This window comes from Bos grunniens, chromosome 25 (assembly GCF_055505025.1).
Source record: "Bos grunniens cultivar Pamir isolate PY7600 chromosome 25, Bosgru_T2T1.0, whole genome shotgun sequence".
Lineage (NCBI taxonomy): Eukaryota > Metazoa > Chordata > Mammalia > Artiodactyla > Bovidae > Bos > Bos grunniens.
In genome coordinates, this window is record NC_141189.1 from 3,852,596 (window position 1) to 3,870,504 (window position 17,909).

The following is a 17,909-nucleotide window of genomic DNA, read 5'->3' on the forward strand; positions in this document are numbered from 1 at the left end:
GCCTCACCAGGGTGGGAATGCCAAGGAAGAAAGCAGGCAGGGGAAGGGCGGGGTGCAGACCGCACTCAGGGCCTTGTGGGCCGTGGAAGGGAATGTGGTTGAGACTCCGTCCAAGGTGAAAGGAGAAGCCAGAGGAAGTGCTGAGCAGGGATGAGACGTGATTCTGACTAAGGCTTTGAAAACCGCCTGCGAACAAGCAAACCAAGAGGGCCCTTGGCTTGTCTCTGCTGAGCTCAGGTTGGCGGGGGCCAGTTCCTCCAGGAGGCACATGTGTGGGGCAGAGGGGAGCCAAGCCCAAGGTCCCACACACACAGAAGACCCCCTCCTCCCCAGCCCTCGAGGCCTGAGCTCTGGTGATTTTCAAGTCACGCCTGTGCCCAGCAGGGTCCGAGGGCCGCTCCGTGCACACATTCATCCAGTCATCAACCCAGGAGAGGACTTCCAGCCCTCACACCAGCCACCTCAGATGAGGAAACCGGGCACAGACAGGTAGAGGCACTGCCCAGGTCACACTCCTGACTGCTGAGGAGGGGCCCAGCTGGCACTGGGGTCTGAGTGAGTTGTCCGGCCACCCCCCCATGCAGGTGCACGGCCCCCAAGCAGAGAGCCTGCACAGGGTGAGCGCCGGGGAAACGGCAGCCCCACAGCCATTGCCTGTCTGCAGCCCCGCCCCGGGGCCCGCGTCCCCAGCAGTGACAGCTTCTCCGTGGGTCATAGCCTCTAATCCCAGCCATTATTGCCCAGGCTGAGGCCCGGTTGCCATGGCAACCTCCTCCTGGACTCCCATCTGCACATTTCCACAGCTCCGGCTGACCCCACGCCCGTTCAAGTCTGGGGTCAACACCACAGCTTACAGCCAGTGCGACCCCGGCTCTGCTGGGTGACATGGACAGTGGAGCAGGGTTCGGGGAGCACCATCACAGCCCCCCAGATCTGGTCCCCAGTTTTACACCACCACAGAGTTGACAACAGGCAAGGGGGAGAGGCGGGAGGCACAGCCCTGGGCTTCAGGTTCAAGCTCAGCCTGCCTGTTCTAGCCCGAGTGACCCAGGGTGTGTCACTCCACCTCCACAGGCCCTGCTCTCCCGTCTGGAAGCTGGGGGATGAACAGATCCTCCGCTGGGGGGCTGTGGGAGGAGACGTTGGCCAGGGCTACGTGGGCCTGCCTGCACCCGCCCCCGGCTAAATGGCAGGGACAGTGCTGGTCTGCTGGCCTCTCGAGCATCGGGCCCGCTGTCTGGAGCTCACAGGCATACACGAGGCCCATCCTTCATCCATCTCAGGGTCCGAGATCCCAGGAGCCAGACCAGACCCTGAATGAGCCCACTCGGGACATTTCTCAAAAAAGATCTCAGGCTTAGGGCAGAAACTCTGAGCCTTGAAGACTCTGAATATGAGCAGAGAAAAGGTAGACCCGTGTATGAAGCACCTACTGCGTGCCCATCAGCCCACCTGGAGCCAGGGAATGAGGCAGCCCTCCTAGCGCCATGCAGTGAACGTAGACACCAGGGCTCGGGGGGCTTAGGCCTCTGGTTCAAGGGCACACCGCTGCAAGAGGCAGAGCCTAGACTTGAACCCACTGCCAGGGAAAGGGCTCACTCCCCAGGAAGCCAGGAGGCTGGGAGGACCCAGCAGTGCCTGGCTGACAACTACGGTTCAGTCAGAGTGGTGCCAGCTCCTTCCTCCCTTGAGGCCATCCAGAGTAGGGGAAAACCCACTTCTTACAGGGACTTCTCTTTGAGGAAAGTTGGTGGCTCAGTCAGTAAAAAAAAATCTGCCTGCAATGCAGGAGACCCTGGTTCCACCCCGGGTCGGGAATGGCAACCCACACCAGTGTTCTTGCCTGGAGAATCCTAGGGACAGAGGAGCCTGGTGGGCTATACAGTCCATGGGGTCGCAAAGTGTCAGACACGACTGAGCGATCAACATTTTCACCTTTTTTCACATCAAGGTTCCAATCACCTACTTTCCAACTGTAGTCAGGAAACAGGAAAACAGCCTCAGCCCCAAGATTCCTGAAAGCTGCGTCCCCAGACTCCTCCTTGCTCTCGGCTCCCACTCACTCTCACACTCATACGCACGCTTAAACACACACATTCTCACCTACACTCTCTGACACATTCTCACCTACACTCTCTTACACACACACACACATTTCTTCATACACATTCTCTCATACGCATTCTCACACACACATTCCCTCATACACATTCTCACATACACACTCACACACACATTCCCTCATACACATTCTCTCATACGCATTCTCACATACACATTGCTTCATACACATTCTCACACACACACATTCTCACCTACACTCTGACACATTCTCACCTACACTCTTACACACACACACATTTCTTCATACACATTCTCACACACACACATTCTCACCTACACTCTCACACACATTTCCTCATACACATTCTCACATACACACTCACACACACATTCCCTCATACACATTCTCTCATACGCATTCTCACACACACATTCCCTCATACATTCTTACACACACACATTCTCACCTACACTCTCACACACATTTCCTCATACACATTCTCACATACACACTCACACACACATTCCCTCATACACATTCTCTCACACACACACACGCACATTCTCATCTACACTCTTACACATTCTCACCTATACTCTCTTACAAACACATGCCCTCATACATTCTCACACACACACACATTTCCTCATACACTCACACACACACATTTCCTCATACACATTCTCACATACACACTCACACACACATTCTCTCATACACATTCTCTCATACACATTCTCTCATACGCATTCTCACACACACATTCCTTCATACACATTCTTACACACACACATTCTCACCTACACTCTGACACATTCTCACCTACACTCTCTTACACACACACACACATTTCTTCATACACATTCTCACACACACACATTCTCACCTACACTCTCACACACATTTCCTCATACACATTCTCACATACACACTCACACACACATTCCCTCATACACATTCTCTCATACGCATTCTCACACACACATTCCCTCATACACATTCTTACACACACACATTCTCACCTACACTCTCACACAATTTCCTCATACACATTCTCATATGCATTCTCACACACACATTCCCTCATACACATTCTCATACGCATTCTCACACACACATTCCTTCATACACATTCTTACACACACGCATTCTCACCTACACTCTCACACACATTTCCTCATACACATTCTCACATACACACTCACACACACATTCCCTCATACACATTCTCTCATACGCATTCTCACATACACATTTCTTCATACACATTCTTACACACACACATTCTCACCTACACTCTCACACACACATTCCCTCATACACATTCTCATACGCATTCTCACACACACATTCCTTCATACACATTCTTACACACACGCATTCTCACCTACACTCTCACACACATTTCCTCATACACATTCTCACATACACACTCACACACACATTCCCTCATACACATTCTCTCATACGCATTCTCACATACACATTTCTTCATACACATTCTTACACACACACATTCTCACCTACACTCTCACACACACATTCCCTCATACACATTCTCTCATACGCATTCTCACACACACATTTCTTCATACACATTCTTACACACACACATTCTCACCTACACTCATACACACACACATTCTCACCTACACTCTCTGACACATTCCCACCTACACTCACACATACACACATTTCCTCATACACATTCTCTCACACACACACACGCACATTCTCATCTACACTCTTACACATTCTCATCTATACTCTCTTACAAACACATGCCCTCATACATTCTCACACACACACACATTTCCTCATACACTCACACACACACATTTCCTCATACACATTCTCACACTCACGTCTCCTCATGCACATTCTCTCTCTCACACACGTTCCCTCATACACAAACATTCTCACATACACACACTTAAACACACAGATTCTCACCTACACTCTCTGATACATTCTCACCTATACTCTTACACACACACACACATTCCCTCAGACACATTCGTGCACACACAGTCACAACCACAGACGCAGATCCCTGGGGCAGAGACAGGCAAGCTAGGTATTCAGGAAGTGATCCCAGCAGGAGGGATCGTTTCTCATGAGCATTCTTCTACAAAAAGGACCCCCAAAAGGTCTTTTCTCTCCCAGAAGGATCTACCTAGTAAGAGGGCTTGTCCACCAGCCACCCAGCCACCTCCAAGCCAAGGGATGACACCCAGACTCTCGACTGCAGACTAAGTAAGGCAAGGCCTCGTGAGCTCCTGGGGTCTGAGGGCAGCCTCTGGCTCCAGGCAGGGTGCTCCACGCAGATCCACGGCTTCAGTCGGTCCTTTAACAAAGGCTCCCTGAGCGTCACCGGCTCTGAGCCTTCCAGGGCTCTGGCCCCGGCCGGCCATGCCCGCACCTCCACACACTGACGCACCTGGGGTAGCAGAGCGGCCTCGGTGCCCAACCTGCAGGTGGGGCCTTTGGCTCAACGCTGGGCTCTCTCTTTGCTTCCCTGGTGGCTCAGATGGTAAAGCATCTGCCCGCAATGCGGGAGACCTGATTACGATCCCTGGGTTGGGAAGATCCCCTGGAGAAGGAAATAGCAACCCACTCCAGTACCCTTGTCTGGAAAATCCCATGGACAGAGGAGCCTGGCAGGCTACAGTCCATGGGGTCGCAAAGAGTCGGACACAACTGAGCGACTTCACTTTCACTTGGGCTCTCTCTGGGCAGCCCAAGCCCAGAGTTCCAACCAAAATGCCGTAAGTATCAACTATGCAAAATTCCAGGAAGGAATCCAACTGGGAAAATATGCAAGGGACAAAACTAAATGTAACCAATCAACCCCCTTCGGACAAGATATTCAGCTTCACCAGTAATTAAGAGAAATGTACCATTACTCCCTACCCAGCTTAAGGACATTTGTTTTTTTTAGTAAAACACAACTCTGAGTAGTCTAAAATGAAAGAGTTCAAACAAACATAAAGAAATCTCTAACCACCTAAGAAGTCACAAAGGCATCCATTGTCGATACCACAGGGACGCCGGGGGTCCCTGGCTTCCAGCGGTCACACTCAGTCACCCATTCCCCCACGTATCAGACACCTACTATGCGCCAGGCCCCACGCTAGGTATTGGGAACACAGAACTAGGTAAGTAAGGCACGATTACCTCCCTCAAGGACTTAGAATTGAAAGCTTAAAGCTAATCTATTAGTCGGAATCTATTCTTAGAAAATGACTCAAAATATCAGGGAGGCGCAATGCACAAAAATATTCAGAGCCACTTCCTAAACACAAAAACATCAGAGCGAAAGCTGAAACGCCACTAGGGAATGGCAAAGGTAGCTATGGTGAGTGCTCTGGACAGAACAACAGGGGCCATCAAAACCGCTACTTATAGTTTCCAACAGCAAGAGCCTACCTACCTGGGCAAAAAAAAAAAAGCAGAACCCAAGATCACAGTGCAAGGGGAGCTCTGCAGATCAGATGGGAAAATGAATCTGGCAGATCTCTAGGTGTTCAGGGTCATGGAAACAAATCTAACGGTCCCTTTACTTCCCTCTCCTTTCCTGCATTTTACACATTCTTCTACGTGCGTAACAGAAGAAGCAATAAACCCTAAATAGCAGTCATAGCCCACAAGGGGAATAAAGGACAAATAGAGAACCAGGCCGGTTGGGAGGGAAGAGTGTGTGTGTGTGGGGGGGGGCAAGCAGAAAGGAGCGCAGAGGTGGGGAGGTGAAGGGGAATTAAAGGTGCAGGGGGTGGGGGTGGGACCCAGGACTCACCTTTGACGTTGCTCAGCGACAGGGACCGCTCCTGGTCCGCCAGCCCAGGTGCCAGCCGGCCACTGCCGCCACTGTCCTTCTGCCGGGCCACGGCCACAGCAATGCCCACAGGCGGGTGTCGCACTTCCGCCTCACCCTGGGCCCCGGAGCCGTCGCGGCCGAAGGCCTTGGCGCTCTCGGGCCTCTCCGGGTCACGCTTCAGCTGTCGGCCGCTGGATGCTGCAGGGCCCCCCGGGTGCGGGAGGCGCGTCTGGGCGCGCGGGGCAGCTGTGGGCGCCGGCTCGGGTTTCATGGTGCCCAGGCCTCCGAAGGGGCTCTTCTTGCCACAGCCGCCTGGGCGCACGGTCACGGCCTCGCGGGCGAAGCTGCCGCTGTACTTGATGAGGCTCTGCATGGCGGAGGCCTCTCCAGGCCCGTGGGCCGCGGCATGGATGTCGGCACCTGGCCTGGCGCAGGTGGCCACAGCGCGGGGCAGCGCACCCCCGGGGTCCAGGTAGGCCTTCTTGGAGGCGGCGGCGGCGGCGGCCTCCTCCTCGGCGCGGCTGGCGTGGTGGTGCTGCGCGGCCAGCACGGCCATCTGCGTGGTGGCGAAGTTGCCCAGCTCGAATGGTTTCCACTTATGCTCAGGGCCGGCGGGCGGGGGCGGCCGCCCGGGCTCCAGGCCGAAAAGCTTGGCGGCCTGCTGGGAGGCGGCGGTGGCAGCGGGGCCACGCAGGGCGCGCTCGCAGGGCCGGGGCTCAGCCTCGGGCTTGAGCAGCTCCTTGGCGGGGAGGTAGGCCCGGGGGTCCGGAGAGGCGCGTGCGGCCCGCGCCGGTGGGGCCTCGGCGGGCGGCGGCCGCTTGAGCGAGCGGATCACGGAGCTCTTTTCCCGGAGGCTCTCAGGCCGGTCCGGGGGTGGCCGCGGAGACCCGGGCGGGCCCTGCAGGACCCCAGGCCGGCCCACCTCGCGCTCCCGGGCCCGGGAGTCACGCGCCTGCGACGCGATCTGGATGGGCCCCGGGCGCTCGTCGAAGGCCTCCACGGAAGGCACGAAGGTGGGTGCCACCACGCGGTGCTCGCGGCCCGGCTCCCGCGCGGCCGCCGCGGGGAAGATGGTGTAGACGCCAGTGGGGGCGGGTTGCGGCGCGGCGAAGGCCCCGGAGGCGGCAGAGGGCGCAGGCGGACCCTTGCTTGGCGGCGGTGGCGGCGGCGGGAGTGGCGAGGGGCACGGGCAGGGCCCGGGTAGCAGGGCCTCTGCGCGCCGCAGCCGCGCGCTCTCGTCCTGGCGCGCAATGTCCTTGGTGCCGCGGGACCCCTCGGCTATTAGTGCGGGGAGCCCCACGTCCCCAGTGCCGGTGCCGTTGCAGAGGCTCAGCGACAGTGGCGGCGGCGGGTTTTTGCCCTTCGACTCGGCGGTGGCTGAACCCGGCGCCCGCAGGGGTCCAGGCTCGGCCAGGAAGGGGGACAAGCGCTCGAGGAGGCGTGGGGGCCCTCGGTCCTGGCGGCCTTCCGCCCTTGCCTCTTGGGTCAGGTCCACCACACCGCGCGGCCCAGCCGCCTCTTCCCGGGCCCGCGGGTCCTTCTTGCCGAACAGGGGGGGCGGCTCCCCGCTTCGGCCCGTCCTCTCCTTGGCTGGACCTTCCCGAGAAGCGCCTTTGGTCGAGGTGCCCGAGGAGTGGCCGCCGGGGGTCCTGGAGGAGGCCGCATGAGAGTGCAGGGTGCCCGGGGCGCCCGGAGCCCCCGGGGCGGGCAGGTAGAAGCCATCTGCAAAGAAAGAGCGCAGACCTGAGCCAATGCCCCCACTGCCTGGTCCAGAGCCAAGGGAGGCCCGGAAGGGTACCCTGGACCCCGAGGCACAGAGGAGGAACATGCACTGCTTGCAGTGTGGCTTGGGACAGGACAGCTCTAGAAATGGATGAACAACAAGTTGAAACCTCATCTCGGCCACCTACTAACCTTTCTGAGCCTCAGTCTCCTCATCTGTGAAAGGGGGAGAGGCCAGAATTAAGAGCTGCGCAGAGGGCCCAATAGGATAAGATGAGGACCCAGTAGCTAGGAGGTCCCAGAAGGCCATGGGTGGCCCTGGGAGCCTGGGGCTGGAGTCTTGGGAAACACAGCCAGGGTGCAGTCTGGAGTGCTGGGGTAGTGGTTCCCCCCAACCCCATTCCACAGCCCACCCCCAAGTCTCCCCACCACTCCTGCCCTCTGACCTTTCTGGGTATCGAAAATGCTGGGCTGACCCAGCTGGCTGAGGAGGGGGCTCCCGCTGCTGGGGGGCTCCAGGTGGCTCAGGTGGAGGTAGGGTGGGTACAGCCCGCTGGGCAGGTGGGAGAAGCCTGCAAGAGAGAAAGGCACGGCTGAGACCCCTGTGCCCCCCAGGGGGCTCCTTCCAGGCCCCACCTCCTGGTGCTGGAAGCGGAGGTTTAGCCCCAGCTCCCCATGGCAAGGACGGCCCCCTCCCAGTCCTGGCACGCCAGGCCTCCTTCCCGTCCCAGGCAGCCCCTGGGACTCCTGAATCCCCCGGGAAGGGAATCAAATTGGATCCAGGGGAGGGCGATGATGATGATGATGGCGCAGGCGGCAGTCCTCATCAGAGGCCAAGCCCTTACAACTGCTTTGCCTTTGTTCAATTCCCACTCACATTTCAGGGAGGAAAAAAAAATTCTATGAGGCAGATACTCTTAAAGTCCCCATTTTACAGATGAGAAAACTGAGGCTCAGAAAGGCCCACTTGCCCAAGGCCCCCTCCCCACTCCACCCCTAAAAGAGGAGCCTGCCTTTGAACTGAGGTCACCAGGGCTCTTAACCTCAGCCCAACATGGACCTTGTTTGAAGGATGTACTGGTTTAAGTTCTCTCCTGTGTAACTCAAGCAGGTCGCTTGCCTTCTCTGAACTTCAGCCTACCCAGCATAATCTCCAGCTGCTGGGTCTCCCAGGCAGGTGTTGCTAAGAAGGAATTCTTCCTACCAGGGATCCTCCTAACCTCTCAAGCCCCCTCCACTCCCACCTGTGATGCCCAGAACCAGGGCTGTAAGTTACAGGCCACAGAAGACAGAAAAGAGTGGCCACGGAGAAAGAAACAAGAGGCCTAAAAGAGTACACAAGAGAAGGAGGCCCAGAAGGCCAGGGAGGCAGGCAGGCCCTGGGGGGCAGCCTCTCAGCCTGGGCTGTGGGTGATACAGGACCCCGGGCCCACTGGCAATCCCTGAGGGGCTTGGGTCCCCCATGCCCCCTTGCCACGCCCTCCAAGGCCAGGAAGGCAAGAGTATCCCTGGCCACACTGGGCCCGCCTCTCCTCCCGCAGCCCCAACGGCAAGGACGCCGATGACCACCACAAAACAATGAGGAACATGATATGGGTCATTTCATCACTGAAACAGCGCTTGGTCCTGCTGCTTTTGCATCTGTAAAATGGGCATGACGGTCCCTCCCTCACGGCTTGTTCTGAGGATGAAGGGTTCCACTGTGCCGCGCTCTGTGCAGCGGAAGCACACTGCGCATTCGATATCATTACTATGGTTACTGGTATTTGTTGGCAAAGGAGAAAAGGGAGTCAGGGAAGGCAGAGCTCAGTTACTTTAGTTGTATCCGACCCTTTTCAACCCTCCGGACTGTATGTAGCCTGCTAGGCTCCTCTCTCCATGAAATTCTCCAGGCAAGAACACTGGAGTGGGTTGCCATGCCCTCCTCCAAGGGATCTTCCCGACCCAGGTATTGAACCTGCGTCTCTTATGTCGCCTGCATTGGCAGGCGGGTTCTTTACCCCTAGCGCCATTTGGGAAGCCCCAGGGAAAGCAGGGGGGCAAGCAGATAGCACAAGGCACCAGAGGTAGCCCCCACCTCACCCCCACCCCCCGGGGCTAGTGGAAGCAGGAAGCTCAGATGGGACCCCAGCCCGGAAGGACTGCCCAGCGTCCCAGACCCAGAGGCGGATGGCCCCCTCTGTGTGGGGCACCCACAAGTCAGGACAGTGACGGAAGTGCTCAGTGACGAGGCACAGAGGAGAAAGCAGGGAGACAGCGGGCGGTGAAAGGCCCAGGAAAGCCTGAACCTGCAGCAGCTGCTCCCAAGACCCCGATCTTCTGGGAGCCGGGCGCACACCCCAGGATGCCCAAGGAGGCACCAGGAGCCAGTGAGCACCCAGCGCGTAAAATCCACCCAAGCCCCAGGGCAGGGAGGAACGCAGCGACCCCCAGGCCCATCCTTTCAGTGACAGAGGGGAAACTGAGGCTCCAGGGAGGCCCGGCAGGAAGCCAACCGGCAGACCCCCCCAGCCACGTTTAGGGGTGTCACTGCAGAACGGCAGCAAGAGAGCCCAGTGGTGCCTGGCCCCACTGCTCCCACAGTTACAGTTACTGTCGAGCTACGCGCCAGGGGGACGGCGGTGAGCGGAACAAACTAGGCCCAGCCCTAGGAGCTCGGCCGGCTGGGAAGACAGGTATTTCATGAAAAAGCACACAGATGAAATGTGTGGTCACAAGCGAGTAGGAGAACGCGCGGGGGGAGGTGAGCCAAGCCCGTGAGCTGGGGTGAGGGGCTGCAAGGGAGCAGCACGTGTGAAGGCCCTGCGGCAGCCGGAGGGGTCGCTGAGCACTTGAAGCGCAGAGCAGAGGCCGGAGGCTCAGGGCTGGGCCCCGCAGGCCACACACAGCGTGGAGGGGTGACGGTGGGGCAAAGGGGAGAGGGCAGGCTGGGGAGTGCTGGGGACAGCGGCCCGGGCCCGCCCGCCCGGCTCGCTCCTTACCTTCGTGGGCGTGCGCGGCCCACAGCTGCACCATGGGCAGGTTGCTGGGGGTGGGGGAGCGGAAGGAGAGGTCAGAGGGCAGGGGCACCGGGCTCCCATGGGATGAGGCCGCCGGCCCCATCCCGCCGGCCACAAAGCTGCCCAAGAAGGCCTCGCCTGCAGAGAGAAGGGGGCCGTCAGGCAGCCAGCAGGCCCCCGCCGCCCAGCCCACCGCCCGGAATTCCCCGCCTCCGCCCTGCCCCACCCCAGCGCCTTGGACTTTAGGACCAGCCTGGGTCAACGCAGCAAGACTCCGGGCTGGAGAAAGAGACCCCAGGTACCTCTAGAGTACCTACACTCTTGGCAGATGGGCGTTATCTTTCCCATAGCCGAGGGGGTGTGGTTCTCCCCATCTGCAGCTCAAAGTTGGGGCTGGGGAACGGGTGTGGGAGCAGGGACCTCCAGAGGACACAGAATGACGCGGTGGCAGGGGACTCAGGTTCTGAGTGCCTGGACCCGGGGGAACCCCTGGTTCAGTTGGAGAAGGACCTCCGAGGACCCCACGGCAACCCTGGACAGGCGCCGGGATCAACTCTCAGCCAACCCCGTGCGGGAGGAACAGTGTGCCCATTTAACAGATGAGAATGCTGAGGCTGAGATAGGACGTGCCTGACCCCCACGACCTGTGAGCAGTGACTCTTAAGGCAACCCAGGACCACAGGAATGAGCCAGTGAGCCGGAGAAGGGATGAGAGCAGCAGGCAAGGGAGCCCAGGGGTCCCTCCACTGGGGTCCCTCCAGGGGAGGCAGGCGGGACAGCCAGCCTGCCAGGGTGGAAACCACACCCACCCTGGCCACGCCCCTGTCGCCGGCCCACAGGGAGGCCTCCTCCTTCCTGCCCCACACCCGCCCTTAGGGGGAGACCCTGGCAGGCCCCCTGCTCACAGCCCAGGGGGATGCCTACAAGACCTGGGCGGGGGGATTCCCTTCCCTGGCCTTGGTTTGCTCATCAACAAAACGGAGAGAATAAGACCTCCCTTGAGAAGTGTGGTGAAGCAAGAAGGGTGCACTTGGTGACAACGATAAACAGCAGCACAGCCCACGGAGAGTGCCAAGCACCAGCTCTGGCATCCGAGATGAGCGCTCCCCGTGTGCCCCCCAGGTAACCTCTCCAAGCCCGCTGTTTACATCGGCCCAGAGCAAAGTGGCGGTGGGGACGCAGGCAACGTAAGACTCGGGGTACCCCGGGGCCCTAGCCCAGCCCCCCGGGGGCCTGCAGACCCCACCCGACCTGAGCCTTCAACCCACCCCGAGGGCCTGCAGACCCCCCTCAGCACCTCCCAGGGGGCACAGGGCACCCTGAACAGTCACCGCGTCCCCCCAGGGTGCAAGGGGCAGGGCCTTCTCCCTGTCTCCCAGAGCTATCGGAGGACACCTTCTGGCCACACGTGGCGTCACCACCACCCCGTTGGTGCCCCCCAGTGCCAGCCCCGCTGGCCCCCTCACCGGACTCCAGCGCCAAGCCCTCAGGCCCCAGGGCCATGGTGGCCAGTCCGGCGGCCCGTGTGGCCCCAGCCTGGGCAGTGGGGCCTCGGGGCGCCCAGGCCCCGGCTTCCTCCTCGGCAGGCAGGCGGGCGGCCGGCTCCGGAAGGGGTTTGCGCAAGGGCTTACATCAGCCCCCGGCTCTTCCTGCCCCGGGCCTGCCCCTGCCCCAGCTTGTGAAACCCGCCCAGCAGCACCCCAGGCCTGGCAGGGCGTTGGGGCCCGGATGCCACCAACGGCTCCCGCCTGCCACAGGGCTCAACGGCGTCCCGAACTGCCTCCCTGGGGGCCCCTGGCCCGGAGACGCAGGCGGGCTGTGTCCCCCACTCCCCCAGAGCAGCGTGCAAGTCTGTAAGACGGGCTCGCCAGCCCCAGGACGCTGGCGTTTATTTGCACAACTTCAGTGTCCCCACCCACTTCCCCAGTGACGCCCCTGAAGCAGAGGGTCAGATCTCAGAGCCCACAGGAGATAACCCCAGCCGCTGCCTCCTTTTCCACTCGGACCCTCCGCTCATTCCCACCTCAGGGGCCTCCCCCGGGCCTCAGAGAAGCCCCCTGCCCAGGACAACCTGGCAATGGAGATGCCATGAGCCCAGGGGAGGATGCCCTCCCTGCGAGCGGGGCCGCGGGCTCTCCAGGGGCACACAAGGCCTGGCACAGAGCAGGCATCAACTCTTGGCCTAAAGGGGCTGCGTTGTATGTAATCCGCTCAGGGCCAAAGCAGATGGACACATGTCAGGGTTGGCACACACAGCCCTGACCCCCGAGGACACACCGCCAGCCCGGGCGTCCCGCCTTGACCCCTGGGGTGGAAGTTGGGCAGCTGACCCCCACCCCAACCCCACGGGCGTCTCCAGACTGCCTCTGAGCTCCGCACACACCCCCAGTGCTACCTTCAGCTCTCCTCACACCCACCCCCTGGGGATACAGCCATAGCCTCCTGGGTTCCCCGAAAAGGATGGGGGCCCCCCCAGGGCTCCGGAGGGGAGGTTAGTGAGAGTCAAACAAGAGCCCACTGACTCCACTGGAAATCCTCCAGCACAGCCTGCAGTGGGGGGCTGGGGGTGGTCTCCACCCCTCTCATCACAGAGTGAGGTTGAGGGGGGCCTGGTCCCCCTGCCTGGTCCCCGGACACCCCCTGGTGACTACAGGCCTCTGTGCCGCTGCCCACCCACGCAAGCGTCTTAACTCCAGGCCTGTGGAACACACAGGGCGCCCATCATGAAGTATCATCATTCACAATCAGAAAGGGGAATCCAGCCCAACTCCAGCAGACCCCAGGCTTCACGAAGGTGCTCAGAGTCTCCTGCCAGGCCTTCCGCGGGGCACAGAGCCCTGGGCCAGGGGGCAGAGCCAGGGCCGAACCAGAGCCCTGCAGCCCACACCCCCTCCTACAGGGCAGACAAACGTGGCCCCCAGGACCCCCATGGTAGAGCCTTCCCGCCGGCCGGTGACCCGCAGGACACACACCTGTTTTGGATCCTCACTGGACACTCAGAAGCCACCAAGCCCTCGAAACACGTGACTGATGAGACTGAAGAACATCATCTTCAATTTTATTAAATTTTAATTAATTTAGACTTAATTTAGCCACAGCCTTGGTGGAAGGCTTCCTCCTTGCTGGAAACCAGAGCAGGCCAGGCCCCCACCAGAACAGGGCGTGACAGGGGGCCCCCAGGAGACAGTGAAGACGCACCCTGGCCCCCACACCCAGGGTTCTGGGACTCTGCCTTTACCTCCCCAGGCTGAAGAGCAGGGTGACAGGAACCTCGTCCCCTCCAAGGGGGCACACAGACTAAATGAGTTCACGTCTGCAAAATACTTTCGTGAAGCGCCTCATTATTCATAGTCACACAACCTGTGGCGCTTTTGAACTGTGGTGTTGGAGAAGACCCTTGAGAATCCCTTGGACTTCAAGGAGATCCAACCCACCAATCCTAAGAACCAGTCCTGAATACTCATTGGAAGGACTGATGCTGAAGCTGAAGCTCCAATGCTTTGGCCACCTGATGCGAAGAGCTGACTCACTGGAAAAGACCCTGATGCTGGGAAAGACTGAAGGCGGGAGGAGGAGAAGGGGACGACAGAGGATGAGATGGTTGGATGGTATCACTGACTCAATGGACATGAGTTTGAGCAAGCTCTGGGAGTTGGTGATGGAAGCCTGGTGTGCTGCAGCCCATGGGGTCACAAAGAATCAGACATGACTTAGCAGCTGAGGAGCAACAACCTGGGGTTCAGAGAAGGCCAGCAACTGCTCAAGGTCAGGGTCTGGGGACTTCCCTAATGGTGCAGTGGTGAAGACTCAGTGTTCCCAAGGCGGGAAGGCCCCAGGTTCCATCCCTAGTCAGGTAACTAGATCCCACACGCCGCAACTAAGACCCAGAGCAGCCAAATAAATATTAAAATAAAAAGCTCAGGGTCTGAGCAGAACCACCACCTCTACCCAAATTCCATCTGTCATTCCTTAAAATGAAATTTTAATTCTGAAACTCAAGAGGACTGGTGATTGCCCATTATGAATGTACTAACTGCCACGAAGGCTGCCCGGGTGGTGCAGTGGTAAAGAGCCCACCTGCCGATGCAGGGGATGCAAGAGACATGCACGTTCAACCCCTGGGCCAGGAAGATCCCATGGAATAGGAAATAGCAACCCACTCCAGTATTCTTAACTTCCCTGGTGGCTCAGACGGTACAGCGTCCATCTACAATGCGGGAGACCTGGGTTTGATCCCTGGGTTGGGAAGATCCCTTGGAGAAGGAAATGGCAATCCACTCCAGTACTATTGCCTGGAAAATCCCATGGACAGAGGAGCCTGGTAGGCTACAGTCCGGGGGGTCGCAAAGAGTCGTATACGACTGAGCGACTTCACTTTCACTTTCACATATTCTTGCCTGGAGAATCCCATGGACAGGGGAGCCCGGCGGGCTGCAGTCCACAGGGTCACAGAGTCGAAAACGACTGAAGGACTGAACACACACAGGCACAGCTACCACTGAACCACACGCTTGCAAGTCGTGAACTGCACACTGTGTGAATTTCACCTCGATTTTGAAACACACAAACACACACATACACACAAGCTCCTCTCTGCCTCTGAATCCCTCCCTGGGTCTGCCCGACCCCACTGCCCAGACCCCACTGCCCAGGATGCCTCGAGGCTCAGGGGTCCCCAGACGGGCACCTTCCCATCCTGGCACACCCTCCCACGGGCCTGATAGTACAGGAATCTCATTACAAGGCTCAAACTAAGGCTCAGAGAGATGACCCAGCATCACCAAGCCTGGGCAATCAGGTCCCTCGGGTGATGCTGCAAGCACACCTCACACCAAGACCTCAGCTCAGGAGGCCCACCCAGCTGGACCCTGAGGGAGGGAGCCCCACACACACACGCAGGGCCTGGCCCTCGGAGGTCTTCTCTTGTCCCCAGTGAGAGAGGAAGGACATCCTGGGGGCGAGAAAGGAGACACTGAGGCCTGGCGATGGGGCAAAGCGCTCCTGCCGCTGCCTGAGGAAGCGGTCCAGGGTCCCTCTGGAATGTGAGCAGCAGGGAGCTGGGCACTCCGCCCAGCCTCAGCGCCCCAACCCCATCTGTGTCCCCTCCAGCACTGAGCTAACAGGCCCGCCCCTCGCTGGGACCCACCACCATCCCAGCCCTTCCCACCCCAGGCAGTGCACTGTGGGGACACAGCAGCGAGCCACGAGTGTGGGGGTGTAGGCCAGCCTGTTCTCCGCCACCGCTGCCCCCCGCTTATCGACACCCAGAACACAGGGCGGGCTTCAGGGCTTTGCAAGTCCAAGGCTGGCCCAGGTCACCAGGAGACAGAACTCGAATCCTGAAAAGATGCTTCCTTCCTCCCGTCACAGCTCAGGCGGGGCAGCTCCTGGATGCTTGGGGCTGGGGAACAAGACCACCAGGATGCAACCCTTAAGGGGCTGCACGGTGCTCACCTGCCGGCAGTCCCCAGAGAGGACGCCAGTGAGGCCACCTGAGCCGGCCAGTGGGATCGTGCCCCTGCAATTCATGGAGTCCCTGGGGATCCTTCCAGAAGCTGACTATATAAGCTTCTGACTATATATAAGTGAATATTCAGGCACCTGAAGTCCTGGCTGGTGGGGGCGGGGAGGGGACTCAATGAGATCAAAGTGGGTACAGAGGTCTGGTAAACAGAGCTGGGCTCAGAGGACTTTATCATGGCCTAGACTGGAACCTGGACCAGCAGAGCCCCACGGCCCCAGGGCCTTTGCACCTCAGCCCGGAATCCACTCCTCCAGAATAGAAGTTATCTGTTTGCTCCCATCGGTACATACCTCACCCCTTCTCTTACAGTCTAGGTGATGCGGCAACCTACCCCACCTCCCACGCCCTTTCCTGAATTATTTTTTCCACTGTGCTTATCACCACTTATCAGACCAAATCCAGGCTAGTTCCTTCTTCACTGGAGTTCCTTGCTGATTGTCCCTCTCCACCCACTGAACAGGAGTAGAAAAGCAGGCTTTTTCCTGAAAGGGCCAGATAACTAAAACTTCAGGCATCGCAGGCCTATTCTGCCTGCCTGACAATACTTAAAAGGACTGGGCTTTGTCCCAATAAAACTTTATTTACAAAAACAAGGAGATGGGCCGCATTTGGCTGCAGTTTGCAGACCCACCCATTACAGTGAAGGTTTACTCCATCCTGGAACCACCCCCCGGGCCCCCCCACTGTACACAGTAGGTGCTCAATTAATATTTATGGGTGGGAGGGATGGGCAAGGTCATGATAAGCTAGGACTGAATGAAGGACGAAGAGGAGACTTTCTCGGGTCCCACTTTACAGCCAGAGGACAGTTTCCACCCTTCATTTCATTCTGTCCCTAAGCCACCCCCCCCCCAACCCTACCATGAACTCTGGGGGGTGGGGAGGGTTCTTATCCCTTTCACAGAGGAAGAAGTAGGCTCTGTCCCCCGAAATCTACACTTTTCCACTCAGCCACACCACCCAGACTCAAGACCCTGTTTTCATCTTTTTACTCAAGAGAACCCTCCCCAGCCAAACACAGAACAAACATGTTTTTCTTCCCCCTTCCTATCTTAGAAGGTTTTGGCCTCGCAAAGGAAACTACATCCCTTAAAGATGTCACCAAAGGCTATCAGAACATCTCATGAGCACAATCCGATCAGGGTTATCACCTGAAAAAAAAGAGTCCATTCTAGCCCAGAGCATGGACATGTGACTTAGCCGTTTCTATGACAGCGGCGGAAAATAGTTCGAGGACCCTCTGGATAAAATGACCTTCAGACTCCCATTCACCCCAAGAGACTTCTGGAATATGTAGGCGGGAGAAAGGGTTAATGCTCTGTGTTATAAAGAAAGAGCCTTATCATTCAGTAAGAATCCTGAGCAACTCACAGATGAAGAACAGTAAATTCAGGTAAAAGTATCGCTATTGAGACAGGATGACATCATATTTATCTACCAAATCAGCATATTTGTGGTTCAGTTGTGGGGAGGGTGAGGGTGGAGGGGAGCAACCCAGGGGGAGTAAGGAGGGAGCCAACATCTTCAGCTTTTGGAAATAAATCAGCAGATCATCAAAAGCCTGGACCCGTTTCCGGGGGTCCCTCCTGAGAATGCCCACTGCAGCCAAATTGACCCAGAGATGTAAAGCAATCCCGATCCGAATCTCAGGGGGGAAGAGGGGTGTGCTGGGTGGGGAAGGATGGAAACTGAACACCTGTCTCTAAAGTGACATAGAAATTAAAAGCAGGCTGAAAATTTGTACAGATTCCTGCGTACCCATGTTTTATAGGAACATTATTC

The 17,909-nt window shown here is 58.1% G+C and overlaps 1 protein-coding gene across 13 annotated transcripts in view; it reads right to left on the bottom strand.

The window, feature by feature from the left end:
- TNRC18 (trinucleotide repeat containing 18) overlaps positions 1-17,909 on the bottom strand; it is a 90,032-nt gene that overhangs the window by 51,975 nt on the left and 20,148 nt on the right. For 10 of the 13 annotated variants that reach the window (XM_086373789.1, XM_086373792.1, XM_086373796.1 and 7 more), the window contains 3 exons: positions 10,586-10,741; positions 8,051-8,176; positions 5,862-7,604 (listed from right to left, as the gene is read on the bottom strand). In XM_086373789.1, coding sequence (XP_086229915.1) covers positions 5,862-7,604; positions 8,051-8,176; positions 10,586-10,741 — 2,025 coding nt within the window. The remainder of the gene's footprint in view (positions 1-5,861; positions 7,605-8,050; positions 8,177-10,585; positions 10,742-17,909) is intronic. The other 3 variants (XM_086373795.1, XM_086373793.1, XM_086373797.1) reach the window with 3 other exon arrangements.